Source organism: Ctenocephalides felis, unplaced genomic scaffold (assembly GCF_003426905.1).
Source record: "Ctenocephalides felis isolate EL2017-DRISC unplaced genomic scaffold, ASM342690v1 CF-g0.4_SCAFFOLD_03572, whole genome shotgun sequence".
NCBI classification, from domain to species: Eukaryota; Metazoa; Arthropoda; class Insecta; order Siphonaptera; family Pulicidae; genus Ctenocephalides; species Ctenocephalides felis.
The window spans coordinates 2,229,723-2,255,647 of NW_020539726.1; the positions used below are offsets into that span (position 1 = coordinate 2,229,723).

The 25,925-nt window shown below is 30.5% G+C and overlaps 1 protein-coding gene across 1 annotated transcript in view; it reads left to right on the forward strand.

The window, feature by feature from the left end:
• Positions 1–21,297, forward strand: part of LOC113387657 (MKL/myocardin-like protein 1) — an 82,041-nt gene extending 60,744 nt beyond the window's left edge. The window contains 4 exon segments of the mRNA XM_026625015.1: positions 13,504–13,569; positions 17,254–19,567; positions 19,570–19,836; positions 20,074–21,297. Of these exon segments, the coding sequence (XP_026480800.1) occupies positions 13,504–13,569; positions 17,254–19,567; positions 19,570–19,836; positions 20,074–20,368 (2,942 nt within the window). The 3' untranslated portion in view covers positions 20,369–21,297.
• Positions 21,298–25,925: the final 4,628 nt, after the last annotated feature.

Sequence of the window (25,925 nt, forward strand, 5' to 3'; positions counted from 1 at the left end):
TAAAAATTCAAATTATCTACACATATTTTTTTCATAAATTCTAAGTCAATGACAGGATTTTATTCAAAGATCCATGTCGTGTACCTCGCCACACTCCCATTGCTTTGACCCAAAAATATGGTCATCTTAAAGATAACGAATGTCAAATATAGGTTTATTGTATAAAAAGAGAAAATGTTATTACTACATTTTACTTCTTTGTTATCGTGAGCATATGTGTATTATATACCATTACGGATTGAACTCAATGATCAGACAATATAGAAACAAATAAGAAATTTAGAATAGCGTTTATTGGACAGCAAAAATAAATTTTTAAAATAAAAAGTAGAAAATATTACTTAAATAGCTATATCTTAATTATTATTGATTGAGTATAATATTTCCACATTTGAAAAGTTTGTGAAACTTGCTTTTAAGGTAAAATGTCATTTACAACTACTTATTTTATATAATTAGTCTCAAAATATTCTGAACAACTTAATATTTCAGAATGTATTACAAATCTTTATCTCAAAAATTTTAATTTATATAACAATTGGTCACAAAATGGTCACTGTTTTGTACGCATGAAAATTCTGCCATTCCTTCATGACAATTATATTCGTCAATCACAGTTAACTGTTTGAAAGTAGAGCATAAAAACAGGTATAAATCATTTTATAAAGATAACAAATTAATAATGCAGCTAATGGTAGATCTTATACCCGTTGCACCACGAAATGGCCATTCATATTTATTCCACTTGAATAAAGTTTTGATTGACAAAAAATATATATATTTAGTACATGTTACCCTACACTTTATAATACGTATATTTTTGTTTTGATTTCATAAAAACCGTCATAAACACCTAAAAATAAAAACTATTAATGGAATGATAGAAGAAAGGAGCAAAAAATACCACGAAAAACTACCAAGTCACCCAAACATATATTTAAAAGAATTAAGCGAGGAATATCCCACTCGAAGATTGAAAAAAAATATGGCCATACGATCTTAAATAAAATGACAAAAAATAAAAAAGAGATATCTTATAGGAGATAATCTCTTAAATGCATTTACACCCAGCATATTGTCTTAAAAAATGTATATTATTTTGATTGGCAATAAAACTATGCAAATAAAAAAATAAAAATCGTCGAAAAATTTTTTTCAACATTTAAATATAAGATTTTGTGCCAACGAATCTTTATGAAAAACCAATCATTCCCAACAAATAACTTTCGATGTTTTTGAATTTTTAATTTAAATTTTCTATTTACAAAGAAACGGCTTGGATGATCATTGCGTAAAACAATAACTTTCGAAGTTTTTAAATTTTTAATTTAAATTTTCTATTTACAAAGAAACGGCTTGGATGACAATTGCGCTAGTGTAGTCCTCAATAAGATACATCGATGGATTTTAAATTTTTGAAATTGGTTCAACCATTTTTGAGAAAACGTCGAAGAAAGGCCAAAAAACTGTTCACATGCACCCACAATTACTTTTTCCAAAGTTGGTCTCGTTCGAATCAAAATGACTTGAAAAGTCGATAAACATAAAACTGGCAAATCGGATTTCTTCATTAAAACATAAACCTCCCTTCGGGAAGTTAATAAACTGATACTAAAATATTCTTTATTCCTGTCTCAATCTCAGAAATTTTAATTGTACAGGCAGTTCCCAACAACTCTGTTGTTTGTTCATGATTGCTTTAAGCTATTCAACCGAACAATAAAACGTAACTACAAGCAACAATTTAATTCAGTATACATGGAAAACTTTTTCACAAAATAAAAACAAGATCAGAATCAACATTTGCTATCATTATCAGCTCTGCAGTGTATGATTCTATGGAAGTTACTAGTACTTGGCATTTGCAAACCGACGTGCCAAGCGCCCAGTCAAATCACGTGCGTCGCGCACGATGTCGGTACACCGCTTGTCGCGTTGTTAATGCGGACATCCGGAGTGATTGCTAGTTATTGCTCACTTCAGTGGCGCTTGGGCAGCTTCTTTGACAAGTCAGTTCCAGGATAGTCCCAGTTATTCGGAGGCTTCCCGGGCTCATCGTAGGAATCCATGTCCTGTCGTGATAAACGCAAAATTTTATATTTTTCAAAGTTGAATTTGTCTGAATTATTTTGTCAATTTTATAAACATAATGTCTTAAATTCATGATAATAATTAGTTATGAAATATATGACTTCTGTAGTTATTTATGACATTCGTACTTTTCAAAAAATAGCGTTTCATATTGGGCATTGTTTGAAATTCCACATGTAGGCTCGTTAAAACATTATTCGTGTGCGGCATGTTTTAAAGTTGCATAAAGTATAGCTGAAGAGTAAAATTGAATTCGTGGAAGTGTTCCATTTTCTAAAGCAATTTAAACTTTTTCTATTAAGAGCCTTAATAGTTTCTAAAATTTTTTTTCAACAAAAAGTAATTTTTTGTCCAATTTATAGTTTCTCAATAATATAATTTTCTCGAAGTAATTTTTTTTTCAAAAATGTTATTCGTTTTTAGAGAAATAATAATTTTTGATACGGGAAATTCCAGCAATTTGCCTTAAGGCACGATGCCATGCGTCCCACTAGTTTACATTTAATCTACATATGAAATGTACATCGCGAGTTCCAGAACTCAAGGTCAAGCCGAGAAGGGGCGATAGTATTGAAGAACTCATATTGTTTGGAGATCATGGGCTTTTAAGTGCAACCGAGAGCTTTAGTGAAATTGTAACCATTTTTCGGCTATTTTGGTTAATTTTTGTTTATTTAAACTCTGGAACTATAACCGTGAATAACATTTTTAAAATCACAGTCAAAATAATGACAAAATTGCTCCAAGTTTTAAAGATTTAAGACTTTTTGTTGAACTTAAAATGGATTTAAAATGTTTAAAATCGGTCGGCTTCGAAAATGTACTATAGTGTGTTGACAGGATTGTAAAAGGGTGAAATACTTGATAATTTTATAAAAGGATAAAAATGAGAAAAAAAATCAAAACCGAAAACCGTTTTTGTTTCGGATATTGTGTCATTACTTTTGATTGTGGTCCTTAAAATGTTATTCATGGTTACGGTTTCAAACTTCAAATTAAACAAAAGTAATAAAAATTAACTAGAATAACCAAAAAATAGTCATAATTCTACTGAAGCACTTGAAACCTCAATTTTTTAACAACGTGAGATAATTTTTTTCACGACAGAACACTGTATAAGAAAAGCCCAAAGCAATATGTTTATATATAATTAAATTGAATTTAATATTTCTATTACAATTTAGTGGATGCAAGTCACTGCACTGTAAGTGATTTATGTGGTTACTGAACCATTAAGTAAAAAAATATATATGTACCATGACATTTATTTTAACTTACCATATTATCTGATGCAGAAAATTGTCTTGGCTCCATAATATATTCGTATCTTCCTGGACATCCCCTGTTCTGCGCTACCTTACTATCAATTATCATGACCATACTGAAGTCTTGAATTGGTGGTGTAAATCTAAATAGTTATTGTTAGGCTTTTAGTATTAAAATATCTTTTTTATATTTGCAAAAAGCGTTAATAACACTAATTGTGTTTTATAAACTCACATGTTATTCTTTATTGATTGCAGCCAGCTTTCTTCTCCTCGTATATTAATTGTTATATTTAAAGGTTTTAAATTTTTTGAATACGGCACGTTTGGAGAATTTGTTTTAGAATAGAAACCGTAGGCTACCACTCGATCTGTTACCATATACCCTCGAAGAACTCTATAAGTGTAGAATTTTAACATTCAGTAATAATTGATGTCTTACAAGAAACTAGTAAAAAGATAAAAATTGTCTAATAATTTTGCGCCAGTTATGATTAATTTTATTTTAAAAGCAATATACGATGGTATGTAAGTTAAAAATGTGCAAGCAAATCAGATTATTAGTAGCAATAAAAAAATCAATAATCAAATCTCATATTACTACAAACTTCTCTAATATTGGTAGAAATCGCATACATAATTTGTTTCTTTAAACAAAAATTATTCAATAAGTGAAGAATGGATGAAAAATCAAAAAGATCATAATAGAAAATTGTTCATGAATAACGCCATCACAAAAACGCATTATATTTTATCTTAACAAGCATTCTATCAATCTATTATATTTTTACATGCGTACTCGTATAATACGAAAAATAGATGTACTTTTTCACCAAACTTTGGCTTTGAACTTTCATATAAATGGGGTATATAGTAAACCCTTTATACGTACACACGCACAAAAGATTATTGTGCATAGGTCTTATGTCAAAGGGATGTAGTGTCCATAATAAGGGGTGTTAAGGATCCTTCAATAACATTTATGATGTGATGTACATCTTGAGGGTTATCTTTATCATGACATATTTCGTATCATGATTTTCTTCATATTCACTTAAGAATATATTCTGGGTTGAAGGTTTCTGAGACTAATAATTAATTCACCTAAACATTGATACATCCTTTATCATCATTCAGTCGTATGTTTTTTGTGAAATGTGACTACTTTCATTATCTAATGACTATCATTTATTAATCCAACTTAACTACATCGATATTATGGAATATATTTTAAACATTTTTTGAGCATGATTTTCATAATTTGCAAATGGATATCCTACACCAACTTTTCGTCAATATTGCATTTACAATATGAATGAATTTCAGCGTAAGGTACAAATGACGTATAAGAGTACCTGCTTGGCATGTAGCTATTTTTTTAAGCAGACAAACATCGAATCCATGCCAAACACTATTGCATCGTCTGTCTGATCAATTCACTATTTCTAGCATAACTGTGATCATAAGTATTTTCCCTCTACGTTTACATATTGGTAAACATTATTCATTTAGAAGTTTCAAAGGTTTACTCAGACAGAAACAAACTGTCTGGGCTAGTCAAACTCATTTGCCACGCATCGTGCGCCGATTTATGAAAAAAGATTTTGACTGATTGTTGTTGCGCGATTCCGGTCAACGGCTTCTCGATGGGGAATACTTTTAGATACCAAGAACTTTGTGTCTGATATTTACTAGCGAGGAAAATTACCAAGATGGACCCTAGAGCCCACGAAGTTTTGTTGACATGTTTTGCAGGAATAGTGCTGTCATTTATAATCGAGTTTATCGGTCATAAAAGTTTCTGTCTTGCTGAAAGGATTTCTTAATCTGACGCATCTTGATGAAAGAATATTAGAAGAAACTGCGCATAGAAAACATGTTGATTATGTAATAATGCTGTAAATTCGTAAAAATTAGTTGATCATTTAAATTGCATATTTTCTACGCAGTCCTTTTATACGAAATAACTTAATAATTTTCTAAAGTAAACTTAATAGATAAGTTGATATTATCAAGACCATGAAATATATGAATGATCAATATATTCATTAAAAATCGTGAAGATTTAAATTTCGCGGGCAACGTAAAATCGACTCGAAATCTAGTTTTTATCGTTGTTGTTAGTTTATGTATTAGTGCACAGTTGCATTGATATCGAGTTTTTTGCAGGTATATACCCTAAAGATAGATAAATAATAAATTTATTGTCATTTTCTATATCAAATTTTGTGTATATTTCTAGTATATTGAAATCAATTTTTTTTAATCACGACTGGGAGACCGGCAAACTAGCTGAATATATGTCAAATTATAAATTAAATATTGTTGTCCTTCATATTGTTTAAAAATTATATAAATTCAAATTTTATTAATAAAAATTATAATATTTTCTGAAGATATAGGCATATAAACTATAATTATTAAGATGCTGCGTCTCAAACAGACATAGGAACATATTCACATTTTCACGCATATATTTTAACATATATAAGTATATATATATATATATATATATATATATATATTACATATATAGGTATATATATATAAATCTATTTCTGTTTCAAGATGTTTGACTTATTTCTAAAGTGTGTCACATCGAAATTATAATGGTGAGACATCTTCTTTAATTTATGTTTATGTATCAAACCATAAAATTTTGTTTTGAATCCTCCTGAGTTCAGGATATTTAGTTTTTATGAGACAATGACCCTAGGTTTTATGTTAAATGAAATAGAAATAAATTTTCCATATGCTTCTAGACTTGTACAAGTACGAGTACGAACGATGAATATTGGGACAGTAACTGAGCGTTCTTCTTCAACGCAACTCCGTATGTTAAAATAGATGTGGAGTAATAACCAACGAAAGAAAACTGTCAAACCTCGCTAGAAATCTAAATCAACATGAGATTTTATCGACGTGTAATTATAGAACTGTGTTTGGTAGTTCTGAATGCTTGTTACATTTTATATATCTGTAGCATCATCCGCAATATGTCTAATGAGTCCCTTTTAGTTTCCACATTTATACCTACACAACAGAAAAGTTTTACGATCAAATTCGAATCGTAAAATTAATGTATTCAGTGTAATTTATTAGACACACTATAACTTTTATTTTGTGTGAAATTGCTTGGGTTGTATTTAAATAAAGAATTCTATTGAGGTTTATGGATTTTATTTTTCGTATGTGTTATGTCTCCTAATAATACCCACGTATAAATTTATATGATCTAAATATTTTAATTATTAGAAAAATAGAAAAACTATATTTTCTTGTGATGCTTTGCACATATAAATTACACAGACTCAGACCTTGATAGTCATTAATTTTTTCTTCTACCCACTAATATTTTTAGTTGTATTTTTTTCTTATAAAACATCAACTTGAATCCCTCGTTTGTCTACCTCATGTAATTTTTATCTTCTTTACTTTTTATCAATGAACTCACGTGAATGTTACATCGGCTTCACTGGCAGTAGCAAGCGAACAAAGTATATTGAATAGTACTATACTTTCTTCCGGAAAGCGAAAGTTGCATCCACCGCCGCGCGAAGTCCAAAGGATTCCCATCCATGCCCCTGGTACGACAAAATTCAAACGCAAGTGATCTGGCGCTAACATTGACTCCGTATATTTTATTGTTTTGAATGCCTGTGTTGGATAAAAATGAGAAATATGACGATAATTTTACTGTTAATAACATATGAATATTTTTCTTAATAAATCTATTGTAATGCAGATTTTCTAATAGCAAAAAATATACAGAAATATTACTGTATATTATTTATTTTAACTTTTTGTTCCATGGTTTTTTAGTACAAAACAATGAAAATTGCTAGAATTAATTATTTTCATCTCATGGTTTATTTCAATATTACTTATTGCATTCAAAGGTTTTCAAAACTAGTGGTGCTTAGCATCTTGCCTTAAGGCAAATTGCTGGAACTTTCCGTACTAGAATTAAATTCTCTAGGGGAAAAAATCCGAAATCAATAAATATTGATCAATGATTTATAACAATTGTTTTAAACATTATAATTACTATATATTTTGTCGCTAATATTGTATAGGGACGATCTTATCACATAAAAGACATGCCGAATGACTTGTATATTTTTAAAAATAGTGAAAAAAAGTTGTTCCAAAAATTTTAATATTTGTTTGAAGCGCACAAGTGAACTTTAAAAATTAAAAAACTTGGTACGAAACCCAAAACAATTGTAACAAAATTTGTACTTTTGTTTAAAATCCTTAGAAAATATCTGATAATTGATGAGTATATGTCTAATAATCATTTTTGACCGCCAAATATCATTCCTTCTTCACTTTTTTCTTTGTATCTCCAAAACCGTTGGTTATGCCTTTCCTAAAATTTAACCAATTTTTCATTTTGTCAATACAAGCAAAATGCTTTTTTGAAATTGTTCAAATCAGGTGCCCTGTTCTCTCATAATCTGAATTACCGTTTTCGGCACTTTTTGCCCCGCATCTTTGAAACGGCTGGACCTGTCTTCACGAAAAACTAATCAGCACATCTTCCCTTTAATAGGATACGAACGTTTTTTGAGTCATTCAAATTGGTTGATGCACCCGAAATCATGGATGAAGAGTTGTATCCAAACATACATACATACACACTCACACAAACTCACACACATAAATCCCTTTTTTCTAAAGTATGTCAAAATGTTCAAAAACATTTGAAACGTAAAGACATGCAAGAATTTTCATTTTCGTTTTTTTGCGATTACTATAACTTACCCTACGGGAAGTTAGAGTTACTATCATGTTTTGATGAAAAATCAATAAATATTGATCAATGATTAATAACAACTGTTTTAAATATTTTCAAACCGATAGAGGGTTTAGTTGTAAAGTAAGGCTCAATTAAAGTGCTACTTTTTTCTGTTTACCTTTAATATCCTTATATATAAAGAGGCATAGTAGTATCTCAGCAATTTTTCATTTCCTCGATAAAGTTTATGGGCTCTTTTTCTATCTTTTCGTAGAAATTCATTAGCAGCTGTATTGCAGTTGATAAGAGTCGGTTTCCCAAGCAAAAATGCTAAGAAACAATCCAAAGTCTGGGCAAGTTCTATCGTGCAATTTTCGCCTGCAATTGCCCTAAGCTGGATAGATAATCGTATTTAATTCTAATATTATATTTGTTATAACAAATCATGATAAATTATTATTAACATATATTGAAATGAGTGCTCTATAGCGTAGCGGGCTAACGCGCGCTACCTCGTGTGGACGGGGTTGCTAATTTAAGACCCCCCTATCGCAATGTCTATTTTTACTACTGATAAAAAATTTGTTTCTAATTGAAAATAAACACATTTCTGTCGCTGCGGTGTAAAATGGCAATGGGAAATCTCTCACACTATTTTCCCTGAATCAAGTTAGAGTTTAACTCACCAGCTCACGGACCTGCCCTAGAGCAGTACCACCCATTATTTATTTATTTATTGAAATACAATTTTTATTTAGAAATGTAAGTTTGGGTTAGCATTTGATGGAAAACTTGCTATGGTATACCAATGTTAGCTGCGCGGCCGGAAATGCACTTTTCGATTTCGAATTACTTGCTAAATTTTGAAGTCGCAGGAGAGCTTTTTTGGTGGTCCTTTCGCAAACATTTTTCAGCAGCACACAAGTTTTTCCCAAATAAACTAAATCTGTGAAATTTTGTATATAATCTGTTATCATGTACAATAATTCTACGGGCATATCGAGAAAATTTGTAGCGCCCATTGTAGTATTATGCAGACAAAACAACTAAAAATTTAGGGCTTTCGCCGCGATCTTAAGAACGCGACATAATTATATTCACGTCACATTTTTGACGTTTTTCTATCTTATTAAAATTGGCATTGTATCATATGCCTACGTGATTAGAAAATTAGCGAACTTTTGTTTTACTATTAATAATTTTTATTATGGTTAATTTATTTTGGTGAAACATATATCACTCAAGCTAATTGAATTCTGACTATTTGTGACACTTACATAAGAAATATTAATGTACACGACATAATTTGTATTGCTGTCATCAAAAGTAAAACATTACTTGGAAAATAAACATGACTTGCTTTATGGAAAATGTTGAATGCATATGTTTTTAATTAAAATCTTTCTCGTCGCAACTAATATAATATGCAAAAATACACAATGGTGCAAAAATATGTTGGTAATTAATTCGTTATCATCATGTGTGAAAGTCTATCGACCTAAAAAGAATATAAATAAATATAAGTTGTATTTGATAATGTTTACTTCCATTGAGTGTTTGCTAACCATGTTGCACAATGCGCAAGAACGAAAATAAATCCGGTCCGCGGGATCGTGTAGGCAGTTTTTTTCTTATTAGAATTCCATGTTTTTAAATATTTTTGTGTTTTCATTTCTTATGCTACTTCTGTATGGCACATTGCTATGTTTTGTCATAGTTTTTTTTTGGTTAATGTTACTACGGCACGTCTTTTATGTCGGAGGCGGAGTTAATGATTAATGTCGCGCCATCTTGATAATTGGCCGTGAGATGAGGAAAATCGGCTTCTTTTTGATTCAGTGTTTTTGTTTTTATTCAGGCCTCACGCAGCAACCGTATCGTAACACTTATATCCAGCATGAATATTTAAAGATGCAAAAATCCTAATTAACTTTGAATGAATTAAAATGTGTTTATATTTAGTTTTTATGATAAGGCGCTTTATTTGATCAATTGATTTTGGTACTATTTATATTCAATTCATTATATTATATAATATATAAGGTCAATTACACAGAGTAATTGAAAGCATCCACCTAATCCAATGTCTAATCCAAATAGTGGATTTTTAAGCGTCAATACTTTCGGGAAGATTTCATTTGCTAACGTAGTATGAATATAACACTAGATTTGCAGATGTTAAATATAAACCTGTCTTTACTGAAGTGACTCAATTTGAAGAAAATAGAAGTTAATTTGGAATTGAAGAAAGTTTAAATGAAATGTTTTATAAATAACATTTTCTACCATTTGGTCAAGAACATCAACGCCATATACATATTGGTTATATATATATATATATATATATATATATATATATATATATATATACGAGGTGTGTTCAAAAAGTACCCGGAATTACTAATAATTAAATTTCGCGGGTCTGGAGTGTCTGATTGTCAAAAATTTTTTTTTATTGTGTTGGTATACATGCCCCTAAAGTATGATGAAATTTTCAGCTATATTCACTGTTTACTTTGTCTGTGGTAGTCGCTAAGGTTCGACGTGTTTTTCTGAGCTCGGCGATTTTTACAATGGAAGAATTGAAAAGTCAAAGAATTTGTATTAAATTTTGCGTAAAAAATGAAATAAAGTGTTGCAAAGTGCAAAAATTCACCAGATATGGCTCCGTGTGACTTTTTCCTATTCCCAAAGTTGAAGAGACCCATGAAAGGACGGCGGTTTTCCTCGATTGAAGAAAATCGCTGAGAGTGCTCAAGGACATATCAAAAAGTGAATATCAAGGGTGCTTCGAAAATTGGAAAAAACGCTGGCATAAGTGTATTATATCTGGGGGGGACTACTTTGAAGGGGACCACATTAATGTAGACGAATAAATAAATATTTTTTTGAAAAAACGAAAATTCCGGGTACTTTTTGAACAGACCTCGTATATTGGTGCTATTACAATAAGTTAGAAGTATGGAACAAGTTTTTAATTTTTTCAATACTTATATTTTTATGTTTTGTATTTACTTGTTTTGTACTTTTGTTTTTGTACTTTATCAGAAATTCTTTTATAAATGGTCAGGGTAGAATTCTCTTTTCAGATTGTTGAGGTGATTTTTTTCGATTTGGAGTATGGTGCCAACAAAAGTAGTTTTGTTTATAAGTAACGTTTTTGCAAGTAAAATAATCGTAATGGAACTTATTAATGAAAAACAAACTCTTTTTAAGAGTTAAAAACTGTATTAAAATCTGATTATTCATAAAAGTTGGCATGTCGTGACAATCCTCGGATTTCATCTTTTCCCAAGACCGAAAAACCGTTTACCGTTTGTAACAAACTTGACTATTCTCTATAAATTTTTCCCATATTTTTTAAATCCATGCAAATTCCGTATTAGATATAATTTCGATTCCTATAAATACTTTTCAATATAAATTACATAATTACCTTTGCGGATCAGTTTTTCTGGCAAAAACTGTTAAACCATTCTTTGAGTCAAATTGGCTCACGCCGTGAAAATAAGTATACCACGATCGAAAATTCGAAATAAAGGGGTTTGCGAGGTATTGAATAGAACGTTTACATGTACTTCATTACTCCACTAAAATCCAATGTATGTTGTAAAAAGTAATATTGAATTATATTAATATATAAAAGTATGAAAATATATTTAAGATTTATATGTGTACATTCATCAAAATTTTATTGTGTCAAATGGGCTTAATAATTTCGGAACTCTAAAAGTGTTAAATACAGAGGGCCGGCCATAGATTCAGCAATTATTCGAAATTATTTTATTACTATTATTTAGTTATTTCTCTATATTTTAGAAGTGTTGTTCAATATAGGTATTGAGATAATAATTTTGATTGAAATTTTTAATTATAAAAGGACTACGTACATATTACAATTAATTTATTATGTGATTTGAGAAAAATACCATCGGTTCAGAAATTACACATTTAGAACTTGCACATTTGCCCAAACATAAAATACTTATGGTATCCGAAACAGCAACCAAAACAAATTGATTATACATTCTTCGAATGGAATCATTGACTTTTTAGTCAGGATGTATATCATTTATTTATCGGCAATGTACTTTCTCGAATATATTTATTGCTTATTTTATAAATTATCTGTCATTTAATAACTTCCCGAAGGGTAAGTTAAGTAATCTCAACAAATCGAAAATGAAAATTTTCAGTAAAGTCGAATTATTTCAAAATTTTCTTTAAAAATAAAAAAAATCCAAATTTTCAAAAAAGCTATTTTCAAAATTTAAAAAAAAAATAATTAGCGTACGGTACGGTACGAAAAGTTCCAAAAATTTATCTTAAAACATCATGTCATGCACCATTATTTATATTATAATTACTCACAAATCAGCCTATTATAAAATAATAAGACCAATAATATATCATCGATCATATAACGATTATATTAATTTGAGTTTATCCTAAAAATAGGGCTTTATTTAAAAAATATTTATGCTATATAGCATACACATAGTATGTGCTAATATTATACGTTTGAAATAGAGTATGCTAAGAATCTGATAAATTATTATGTTTTTGTTATTAAAGACTTCCACATTTTCAATTAATATATTCATTTGAACTTATAGTCTTAATACATTGCATTTTAAAGATTTACATTATATTTCTTTTAGTATGTGATATTCGTCTTGACTTCCTGTGGTCCTACACTCGTGTTTTGATTGCAAATGACTAGAGTCGTCACGTACTTGTTGGAAATATCATTGAAGACCATAATACTCCATTGTCTAAATAAAATCATTTACCAGCATTCATTTAATTCATTGACTTAAGTGAAATAAAATAGTATTTGGCATACTTATGTTGTCAAATAACAGTAACAGTTATAAAATAATGCAAAATATGTTAATTAAATTTTGGTTTTATCAGCGACAATCATCGGATGTTTTATAATTGCCCGTATAAAGCAGATGGTATGCCAATATGTGGATCCTGTTTATATTTATATTTTCGCATTTGTTATAACTATTATTGTAAACAGAGGATTTCAATTCTGGAAATATCTTTATGATTAATTATGGCATTGAGATAATTTGCAAACATTTTTAAGGTAGGCGTTTTAATGTGATCATGCGTCTTGCCAACGCTGTCATGATATGCTATTATTATTGAAATGAATTTACATACCGAATGCTAAATATATTTATCAATAAATAATTTGTCCGGCAGTCATAAAACGTACATCGAGTTGTGGGCATCGAGAATTTTTACATTTTTTAAAATATGGACTATTTTATATTGACGTGAGTGAGTTAATAGAGTGATAATAAATAACATTTGTAAGATTAGCAATATTTTTTGTGTTATGTGTTTTGTGCTTTAACAATGATTTATGACATTTTGTCATTGATATTCCAGCGCTGAAAGTGAAGCTATTGATGCGGAGGCCAATCAACCAATTAGTGGCTCAGGGGATAATGCCTCGTAAGTCAATATTTTTATTATATATATATATATATATATATATATATATATTTACTATGTAAATAATAGTACACTACAGTCTTTTAATTACACTAACTTCATTAACACTGTTCAAATTGACCGTTTGTAAACTTTTTGTAAAACAATATATCTTAAAAGTGCTATAATACTGTTATGAGACTATATGATAATTATCCGAATGCGCATATATTATTTTCTTCCCACTTCACTACTAGTGATTTTTTCTTTTTTCTCAAAAAAAAGTTGATCTATTGCTACCCTATCAATAAGACCGCGGTAGGAATAGCTATCGATAGTTTTAGTCTAAAGTTATAAGTAACTGACGTTTCTTGATTTTTCATAGAGAAAAATATAACGAACAATATTGATACATTTTATAAATAAATAGTAACTTGAAAGTATGTTTAATTGTTAATTGCTAAGAACTAATTATACCAAACTTGAGAAAGGTAAATATAGAACTTTCGCTCTAACTTTTTAAGTTTTTTTTATAAGTTATTCGCATTTCGAGGCAGTCATCAAGTAGTACTAGTAGATGAGACTAGGTACGGCTGTGCCAGGATACAGTAGTGATAGTCGTTATAAAAGCTAACTGAATGCTGATTTTGAGAATGGGTTCAAAGCGAGAAAGACGAAGTATTTTTGTTGGAACAAGTTTACATTATTGCAATGAGTCAGTTCCTTACATTAACACGATCTGTAGTTTTTGAAAGTCAAAAGTAAGTTTTTATGATCGATTTCTTATATTTTGAACATTATTTATCAATTAGCAGCAATTAGATTTGTTTCATGTGACATGTATAGTGAACAAAAATAAAACAGTTAAAGAAAAATACAACTTAACTAAAGCAAAATACGAAAGAGAAAGAGAAGCGAAAATTTCGTACAAAAAAAACAAGATATTTTACAAAGATTTATTGTTTAAAAAAATATATTTATTGTATTGTTATATTATATTTATAAGCTTTGTTTAAATGATTATGTTGTATTGTGCTACATATTTCTAACCTTAAATGTCGCTATAAACCATTTCGATGTTTATAGCTGTTGTTTTTGAATCTATTATTTTTTTACCTGTCACAACCGTTCTGGAGCTGTGTGCGGTTGGGCCACTCGCCCTTTTATTGTGTGGTTGATTTTATGACTAATCCATCGTATTCAAAGACTGTATTTCTGTATTTCTACTTAGACAAATGTTCAATTTACCAATTAATTTACTTTTCTCCCGGCTAACTGGTAAATTAACAATGTTATGGATGATCAAGAGAAAGTGCCCCTCTTACTATTAAAAACCTTTGCAACAAAAGTTTTTCTTGCTTCAATAAAGTTAGCTGCAAAAAGGGAGAGTGGTGTGTTTTCTTATACATAGCCTAAATAATTCTTTATATAAAAATAAATATAAATATTTGATATACTCCTCAATTGGCTTATTCTCAAATAAGCTTTTTCACAAACCACACCTGCTATAATTTCATTCTTTGTTAAATATAAAGTTTAGGAAATGTTAAAAAAATCAAGTTGATTAAATATACCCTTACGAGACTGCTGAACCCATTTACACAACTTTCTTGTTCTTGCTCTCTTATACTTCAGTAAATTTATAGTGATATAACAGAGTAGTAAGCTAATTCGAGAATTGGTGTGACTGTGGTATATTACATTGTGAAATTGTATTTATCAAAATACTTCCGGTTCTTAGAAAATATATATCAAGCACATAATTAGAAAATTATTGAATTATAAATTACTTACTTGATTAGTAGTTGCACGTAAAGTAAGAATTTGAAATGAGTAATGCTAAGAATTATATTTTATACGCTTACATCTTTATTTATAAAAGAACTGTGCTAGTATCTGGCTTCTTTTCGTTGTTCATACGGTCTCTGTCAGTTTTAAATGCGACGAAAACAGATATTTTTCAGTCAAGGCCGATGGCAAATAAAAACGTAAAGCATAATAGTTTTTTGAAGAAAAACTAAACACGAAAATCTATTAAAAAGAATTCTTATACATATCGCATCTTGAAGCAGACGTAAATCTAGGAAAGCTATAACATTTTACTTAGATTTTATTAGAAAAAAATGGAAACAGCATATTTGTTTATGACAACTGATTATATTTTCTTTTTTTGTTAACAAACATAATTAATTTAACATATGTTTCAAATTAAGATTTTTTTGTCTAGACTTTTAAAGATAGTTGCCAACCTACTTGCGAATACTTGTTGACACTAGACATGCGAAATTGTCATTTATTTTTACAATGTTAAAAAAATCATTTATATGTGCATCATGTCGAAAATACGAATCATTAATCTTCTCTAATAATGGAAAATCGCAATCTTACGAAATATACTTTTACATTCATTAAGACTTCTGTATCACTCATAAATAGTGTAAAACTGATTCGTAAGTTATCATGATAATTAATATACTTAAGCGTTTAATATTTTATTTGTATATAATCTTTTGTGCAAAATAATCTCAAAAATTTAGTATTTATTTAAATATAAGATTTCAACTAATATAACTAATGATAGAATTTTTAAAATTTTCTGATGAATTTTATCTAACTATATTGACCTATTTTTGATAAGATATCTGATGTATGATATTTTCTATTACAATTGTCTTATGCATACCCTGTCCACTATGTACTAAAGATCCTTTCTCGTAAAATGTTTTTCTCCATTTAATTATTTAAGAACTGAATCGACCTTGAACCATCACCAGAACTTATATCGCGGTTTATTGTATACGTTACGCAATAAACACGTTGCCTGATGTACGCCTGATTCAGCCTAGTAAACTGTCGGGAGATGTACCATACATTGGGATCTGTCAAGAGCAACTCTAAAGTTATATCGTTCCGTGTTTTTGGCTGTTCGTTTTATGCGGCAAAGCTGATGCATAGCATCATTGCCAAACAATTCTTATATAATTATTATTTTGTCATCATTTATATCTATAGTTAATAATAGTTTCCGCCACCATGTGGTAACATCAGACTTACTCATTCGCTAGCCATTGAATGAATTCGTTACACGTGCTTGCATTTATCTTTATTTACCAACAATTTATAAACTAATTAATTGGGCACTAATTACGCATCTTTCATTATAAATGCATAATTACACAAAAAAAAAATAATTTAACAATCGTATGGAAAGGCTCTTAAGATTCAAACAAAGGTCTAATGCACTGTCATTTATTCAATTTCTTGTTTCCTACATATAATAATAAATAATTTTCTTTGCTAATTATATTATTTTTCTATCTGCGATATAAAAGCTACTATTTGCAAGTATTCTGAAAAGGATTTAATAAGTTTATCATTATTTCATTTTGATCTATAAATAACAATACACGATTACTTAGATTGAGCAAAACATTCGTATGTTGATTCGTAGAATAAACAGTACAATACATTGCATGTGTTTCTTTTGAAATAGCACATTTGGCGCATGTGTGATTAATGAGTTGGAGCATTGTTATTTTAGCTTACAATTCAGAAATCCATTAATCCATCGCCATTTACTGTAAAATTAATGCAAATGATTTCAAATTAAAATTACTATAAATTATTTTCTGTTTGTATTATTATTAATAATTGTTATAAGAAAAATTATATCCCTGGAAATAATTCTAATTATTGCTGTTTCAGCGCTTAAGACACCGCCGGCTTTCCATGAACAACGCAAGCAACTAGAACGTGCAAAAACAGGAGATCTATTGAAGGCAAAAATTCAACAACGACCAGATCGCCAAGAGTTAGAACGACGACATATATTAGAACAACAAGAAGGTCACGTGGATCCTAGTCTCGCTGAACGTCAGCGCATGTTAAAGAAAGCAAGGCTGGCTGACCAGCTTAATGATCAGTTGTCACATCGTCCAGGTCCATTAGAGTTAATTAAAAAGAATATATTACATACTGATGAACCAATAGAGCGCGCCGTTAAAGAAGGACTGGTTCCTTTTCGCGCCACATGTGAAGGACAATTAAATAGGCCGCAGCATCCAAGCAGTTATGTCACATACGAAGATGATTCTCAGAGTTCAGAAGGCGGTGTTGATACGAGAAGTACACCGCCGCGTTCTACGGAATCTAAGCCTATAGTCCATGTGACTAAGGCAGCCACTCCAGCGCCTTTACCAACTGCAAGTTTCACATTTGCTGAATTGTGTCAAAGTGTTGTTTGTGGAAATACCACAACTCCCACATTTCTTCCGTTAGCCGCAAGTCCCGCATCAAGTTTGAGTCCTTTGTCATCAATTTCATCGCCTCCGTCGACTCATTCCACTGCTTCTGTCACACCTAGGCCTACAGCACCATCACCATTGCAGCCAGCTCAATTGAAAACCGATGCTCCAGGCAAAGATAAAAATAGAAAAAAAAGTAAAAGTAGCAAATCTTTACCAAAAGCCAGAACTATTAAATTTCATGAATACAAAGGACCGCCAAGCGCTCAGAAAAACACTGCTTTAGGAGCAGCGGCGGCAGCTGGGGAAACTTCTTATGAGTTATTACTACAACAACAACAATTATTCTTACAATGGCAATTGGAATGGCAGCATAAGTATCCACAAATTATATTGCCTGCCAACCAAAAGCCTATTACTATTAACTCAAGCGAGCCTGTAACAATAGCAAGTCCTCAAAATGTAACTGTCGCTGTATCCTCTCCATCTTCTTCATCTCCTCCTACGATTAACAATGGAAATAATTCAGATATATTTATGAAACCTCTTGGTAAATTAGAAGATATGAAAGTATCTGATTTGAAAATTGAACTCAAGAAAAGAAATCTTCCTGTATCCGGTTCGAAACCACAGCTGATCGAAAGGCTAAAACCTCATATTATGATATCGGAGTCCGATTCTGGAAGTGTAGATACCCCAGCACCACCTAGTGTATCAAGCGAAGAATCTCTACATGGAGATTTTAGCGAAGAAGTTGGAGTCAATTCGCCTCGCAACTCATTATCACCTGCATCGGATCACGAAGCAATGGATTTACAAGCTGATTCACCTGGATCAATGTGCGGGAGACAAACTCCGGCACCTGATGAAATAGTGAAAGAGCAACAGAGAAAAATTGAGGAGTTGAAGCGAGAACTTCATAAATCGCAATTGCAGGTACAGCAAATGCGACAAGCTCCTACTAATAGTTCTCAAGAACCTAAAAATCAAAAATTAGCATTACAACAGCATTTACATAATAAAATGAAATCCCAAAAAATATCGATGCATCTCCAGCAATTGCAAAATTTGCAAGCACAGCAAACAAAGCAACATCAAGAAAATCAGCAAAAGCAACAGAAGGAGCACGTAGCATTTCAACAAGGTTTAAGTGCAAAAAATCAAGCAAATTTGTTAATGGTTCAAAAGCCTATTCAGATCAATGGATTTAATATTGGAACTATAATGGCCACACCAAAAACTGACAATTCAACAACGATAGTGAATGGTTTACAAACAGTAAAAGGCAAAAAAAATCTTGGAATAGTTTTGAACAAACAACAAGCTGTCTTAGTACTGAACAAGTTAGCCAAAGGAAAATTGATGAATGAACATCACAGAACTGCATCATTGCCAACAATTTTAGTACCAGCAAATTTATTGACATCAGAACAAACAAATGTAATATCATCTCCACAAAATATTTCAAATGAAATAAATTTAGCGCATGATGATATGCCTACGATTACAATTGAACCAAAAATAGAGCCTGAATCAAATGAAGTTCTTGATATAAAATCTCCACCTCAGTATGAAATCGCTACGAGTCAGCTGAAAAAACCTCAAAGTAAAAGTCATATTAAATCACAGATAGTTGATGATGTTCTCGAAATATTAATTAAAAATGGAGAACTTCCTCCAAGTGCTGCCCAGGACCCAGCTACTCCAACCACACCCGGAACTGCTGTTTTAAATAATGGCCTTGTTTACCAAAACTCGGCCTTATTCCTCCACCGCCTCCATTGCCCTACACTGCTTCAAATGCAAATATTTTAACACCTGACGTAACAAATCAAATGGACAATTGCACTCGTTTGCTGCAGGATATTGCTTCAGCGGAGCATTTGGATCATGATCAATTTGACCAAGATCAGAAAGTAGTTTCTGACTTGCTATTAGAACAACAAAACGAGGAGGGACATTTAGATTTAAAAGCATTAGGCTTAGATTTAGAAACATTTGATTGTTTGGACTTTGGTTCATTAGACTGTGATAAATTAGAATCGGAACTGGATATGGAAATTGGAATGGATGGAGTACAAAATCAGGACAATAGTAATATGGACTCATATGTGAATGAATTTGTTGAACAAAATGTAATCGAAAATAATACCAGCATGCAAGAAGAAAATGTAGGACCTCAATCTGTGGATATGTTACAAAATAATATTTCATTAACAAATCGATACAATCAAAGTTTATCGAACAATAATGTTTGTAATAATGGATTTGGTGCTGTTTTTCCTCCAGAGTTTATGGATATAGGAGATACGCCTATGGAGATGGATGAATGGCTTGACTCACTTATTCCTGTTTCTGAACTTCATGACAATAACACCATGTCAACTCCTCCACATCAATATTTTGTTACGCAGCAACATATGCCAATATCGATGGCTACTTCGCAAAATGCAGATTTATCTACTTATGATCCACTACTTGGTACAAACAGTGGAGCATTCGATCTGTTAGGTATTGAAGATCTGAAAATGCACAGTACGCCATTGTCATGGGATAAGGTAGATTTTGCTACATAGTTAGATCATTACTTAAATGGTAATTATAATACTATTATGCTAATATAAATCAACCCTCACGAAGTGCCTTGGGTTTTATATATGACGTTGGAATGAGATTAGAAACTAGTTTTAAGTTTATTTAAATTTGAAATATAATTTCAAGATAGCCAATCACCTTCGAACGATGTACTTAATAAATGATAATGAAGCTTCCATTATTTTAGCTCATAAGTTATAATAGTAAGTGTTACTGTGTGCAGCTCTTTAATTGAAAGTGATCTTTTAAGACTTATAATTAGGTTAGATATATAGAGAACAAGCGTTTTATTTTTGTTTGTGCATTGTGTGGTATAGAAATCTAATTTTTTTAACTAATAAATATTGAAAGAATATGTAGATGGAATCGTGTGTCGCTGCATTCCTATCTTCTGCTAAAACGACCAGGATATTATTAAAAGTCCCGATTTTTGTTTATGTAATATATGTGTATATTAAATTATTGAATTATAGTTGACTCAAGGTTAGCATTTGCCATTGCTAGTTGTATGTGACATTCCAAGAAAAAATATGGTTGTTTCTGTAGGCCAATATTAATTGTATATTGCAGAAAAGGCAAAAATAATGATATTATCTTACAGTAATGATGCCATAGACCATACGGTTCGGGACCAGCAAGGCGTTGTTAACACTTAGGGTCGGGATCAAATGTACTGAATCAATTAACATTTTTAACATGCGAATACGCGGTGCCTAATTTTAGTTATAATCTTAATTTAACGGGCTTGCCTTAAATATAAGATTTTCTTGATATAGTTTAAAAATCATATAAACTTTATATAGTTTATAAATAAAATTATATTTTAATAAATATTTATTTGACATAGCATATTTATTCTTTTTTGATAAAATCGATAATATGATATATCCATGGAAACAGAATGCAAATCCAAGCGATTAAATATCATTAGGCATTTATAAATTGCACAACTTATGTGGATAGTATACTAAATTGATGAATATTTTTATATATAACTGTATGTATTATGTAAAGCATCGATTACATCACTGATGATAGAAAAATATTTTTATTAGAGTAATAAAAATTGTAATAAAATTAAATGAATTCTAAATTAAATATGTAATTGCCATTATCTCAATAGAGCATAAATCCTGATGACTATTTCCATTTTGTGTATGGACGTTATAATAAAATTTAGAAATGTATAAATAAAAATGAAATAATACAAATTTTAATAATGTCTTATTAATTCAATTAATCGCATTTATAATTACCTCTATTTTTTATTATTTATTTATTTATTTATTTTATTTATTTATTTATTTCGGATATAATATAATGATCAATTCTTACTAATTTAGAAAATTTCACTGTTCACATTTCTTGAATTCAAAAATTTGTACCTATTTGTATTTTTTTATTAGGGGTTACTAAGACTTTGTAGAATAACTTCTACAAATTTAAGAAATACAATTCATAACACCATTAAAGTTGGTACTTGTTTTAAATTTTATCTTTCGTATTTTGAGTTATGTGGAAGATATATCAGCCTAATACTGCGCTACTTTATTGTTTCAGTCTCCGCTTTCTATCTTAAAAAGATGTAAATAATCTGGTTTAAAATTTCTGATCCATTTATTACTTTTGAGCTCTTGTACATACAAAATATTTTTTTTCAGATCCAAAATTCTATAGATTTTTTACATTTTGCTGGTTTTCCAATTTTTTGTTTCCAGAATGTTGGTCGTATAAATATTTAGTTGCAATGCTGAAATGGTAGACTTTTTTGTAATATTAGTTATACATTATTTTAACCAGTTAACCGTGGTGCGCTCATGGTACTGTGCGTACTGTTTTTTGTCCTCACAACCGAAGTAAAGTGCTGTTTTGAACTATTATTTTTTTAATCTGCATAACAATATTCTAAATATCTAGAACAAATTTTCAAATGTTTTGGTTTTTCTTTTCAAATTGCAATTTTAATATACAATGTTTGATTTCTATACATGACGAGAATACTCATCCATATACAAATCATCACTACCACTTCTCCATAACGAGTGTACTCGTCAATCATAGTTAACTGATGGTTAATAACGTTTTTTTTTAAATTCTTTTATATGTAAATACACTATCATAAGATGGTTGAAATGTATTGTATAAGCGTCTACCACTTTCTTTGACATAGGATTTACCGAAACTGCATATTAGAGTTAATTTGCAATATTTTATTACCATGATCATGGGACGTATACATACGTCCCCGTTTGTCTGGGACAGTCCCGGATTTTTACCTTGTGTCCCGGGTTGTCTAAAAGCAATATTTGTCCCAGATTTCTTTCTTTTATCCTGGATTGTCCCGAGTTTTTAAAAAATATAGGTTTGAACTAAATTTTTGCAATTACTTGATAACAAAATTACAAATATTCATCAAATATCTGAAATTGATGTAAACAACGAGTATGCTTATAGAAAATATATAAGAAATAGATTATGAATGAGAAACATTCCGGATGCAAAATACTAAAGTGCTAAAATAGCATTTCGCATTGATAATTTCGGACTTTCAATTTCAATTTTACGAAAATTAGTAACTTTCGTCCTTCCTTTTCAATTTTTCGAAAATTTGCTACCCTCGCCTGTCTCGGATTAGCACAACTACAAGTTGCCGCCCCGGTTTTGACCAAAAAAGAATATGGCCACCTTACTTAAGAGTCATCTATCGGTTTTACAGATAGCAATCCAAACTTGTCTCATCTCTGTGTGATAAATTTTAATATTTCATTTTCTGTAATATGGCGCATATTTTATTAATGCAGCATTGCCGGATGAGTACTATTTTCACTTGGAAACATATTGCTATCTAAATTTCCAAGTGAAAATGTCACTACTGCTTGACATCAGGCTCCTCGAAGCGGGATCGAACTCGGGACCTCTGATTGTGTTCCGGTCGCTCTAGCCACTTACCGACGAGTGGCAGGTTGGTCCTAATTTTCAATATAAAAAATGTCATGTTTACAACATATTTTGTTGTATTTTTTATATGACAAAAGATCATTAAGTCCTTTACGGGCGGATGTTTCTTTTACGTAATAGTCTTGTCTATTGCTTGTGTTTTGAGAATATAAATAGTTCAAATGGTACGTCATTAAATGACCACGCCGTGACGCTACAACTCATCTGCAAATTTAATTTATTTATATTAATCTGACTCATTCTAGTATTTTTAAGTTATTTGGCACCTTCGGATTATATGCTAGATTTTTGTAAAAATATTCTACGTTGTTCACAATAATATGAAGAAAGATAAAATTAGATTACGCGTAAAATTATTATTTTACGTGTACTTATTAGAAAAAAAACTTTAAAACACTTCAATAAACGTTGAAAAACGTTTAAACTACTTTAAACGTTTAGAATAATTAGAATTTTTTAAATATAAATTATTTGCATTGAAATTATATGATGTTTTAATATCACTACTATTTTATGTAAGTACAATTTCTGTAATAGGGCGCGTATTTTTATTGGTGCAGCAATGCCGAATGAAGGCTATTTTGACTTGGAAACATATTGCTATCTATATTTCTAAGTGAAAATTGTTGTCACTGCTGCCTGACAACAGGCTGCTCGAAACGGGTATCGAACCCACGGGCGAGCCCAATCAAAATTAAAACTAGTTGGTATTGGTATTTTTCCTTGAGGCAAGTTACAATAACTTCCCGATATGTGTAAATAATCGACTTAATCAAAAAATAAATAAATTTATGAGTGACCATGATATATATCGCCAATAAAAGTTCCATAAAAATCGGCTTAATTTTGTTTTTCAACAGTTAATTACAAGAAACCGGCTCGGTAGATTTTCACCTAAAACTAATCAGTATCATTACCAGCTAATATCTTTCGAACAGTTTTTAATTTTTTAAAATCGTTTTAGTAGTGTGAGCTTAAATGTAGACGAAAAGTTTTACACGTTATTCCAAATTTCAAAGAAACGGCTCGGCAGATCGTCGCACAAAACTGACAAACGATAATCCTCATCGAGATACATCAAATGGTTTTTAAATTTCTGAAATTGGTTCAGGCTCGTTTGAGCAAACGTCGATGAAAGGTCTAATTTTGACAAATGTCAAAAAAACAATACTAATTTTTGCAAACTTTGACGAATTTTCAAAATTAAATGACTTATCGTAGGGCCGTAATATTTTAGTATGACCTAGAAGACCATGATGTCTATCACAAAAAAATATCATAAAAATCGTCAAAAAAATTTTTTTTTACCACTTCATTACAAGAAAACGGCCCGGCAGTGCTGCCGGCAGATCTTTGCCAAAAACTAGTCAGGTCGATTCCCAACCAATATTTTTCGAACAAATTTTGAATTTTCAAAATCGATTCAGAATTGCGGGCTAAAACGTGAACAAAAATTTTTTCACTTTTCTGCTATTTACCAAGAAACGGTTAGGCCGATCGTCGCACAAAATTGACGAACCCTAGTCCTCATCGAGATACATAAAATGGCTTTTAAACTTTTGAAATCGGTGCAGCCGTTTTTGAGAAAACGACGATTTTCGGCAAAAAATCTGTTCACGCACACGCACACACATACTTTTTTCCAAGTCTCATTCGATTCAGAATGGCTTAAAACGTCGAGAAAATATAAAATTATCGAATCGGATTTCTTCTTCGGGAAATTAATAACATTCATTACTTATTGTTAGTTATTTTCAAATGTAAGTCGTAGATAAGGAAAAGGTAATAATAGATATTCATGACAATATTTATGTTAATAATGATTTTTGAAATGTTTAAATATTTGCATTTTCTATCTTTTCTACATATTTCATAAGATTATTATTTAGAAATCGGTATCTTGAACAAGTTATTTACAGGTAAAAATATAGCTCTAGTTCATAGTAAGCTTCCTCGTTAGATTAATTATTGAATATTATTTAGGTAAAAAAGCGTTATCTTTTTCAGCAACCATTTGTATCCTATTGCGTCAAGATGGCACCAGCGATTTGAACACAATGATATTGGTAAACTTTTGTGTATCAAATATTTAAAAATAATCATTAATTGTATAGCAATAGATTAGTAACCCAAAGTATATGGACTGAAATAAGTGCACCATAATAAACATCTAGAAGTAAGAGTCAAAAAACTTATCTGGCTGAGAATGCACGCTTGTAAACTATCTCTGGAGTCTACCAAATGATCCTTAGTTCAAATTGGAACTCATCTTTGGGACTGCTCCAGCAAATCAAACATCGTCATCAATCATCGCAGCCAGTATAAAATGCTTTGTATAATTACAGAGAAAATTTCTGGTTTCTTTCCAATCAAAGTTTACACAAACATTTAAATATTTTTCTAAGAGGTCATCAAAACTCGTGCCATCTCTCATCACACAACCTTAGTCAATCAGGCAGCTACTCCTAGCAAAAGGTTGAAAAGACCCTTGAACCTTACGTAATAATATAGTCTGTCGCTCTTTGGAACAAGTATTAGAAGTAATTACTTTTCAAATATATTGTGTTCCAATAACATTTA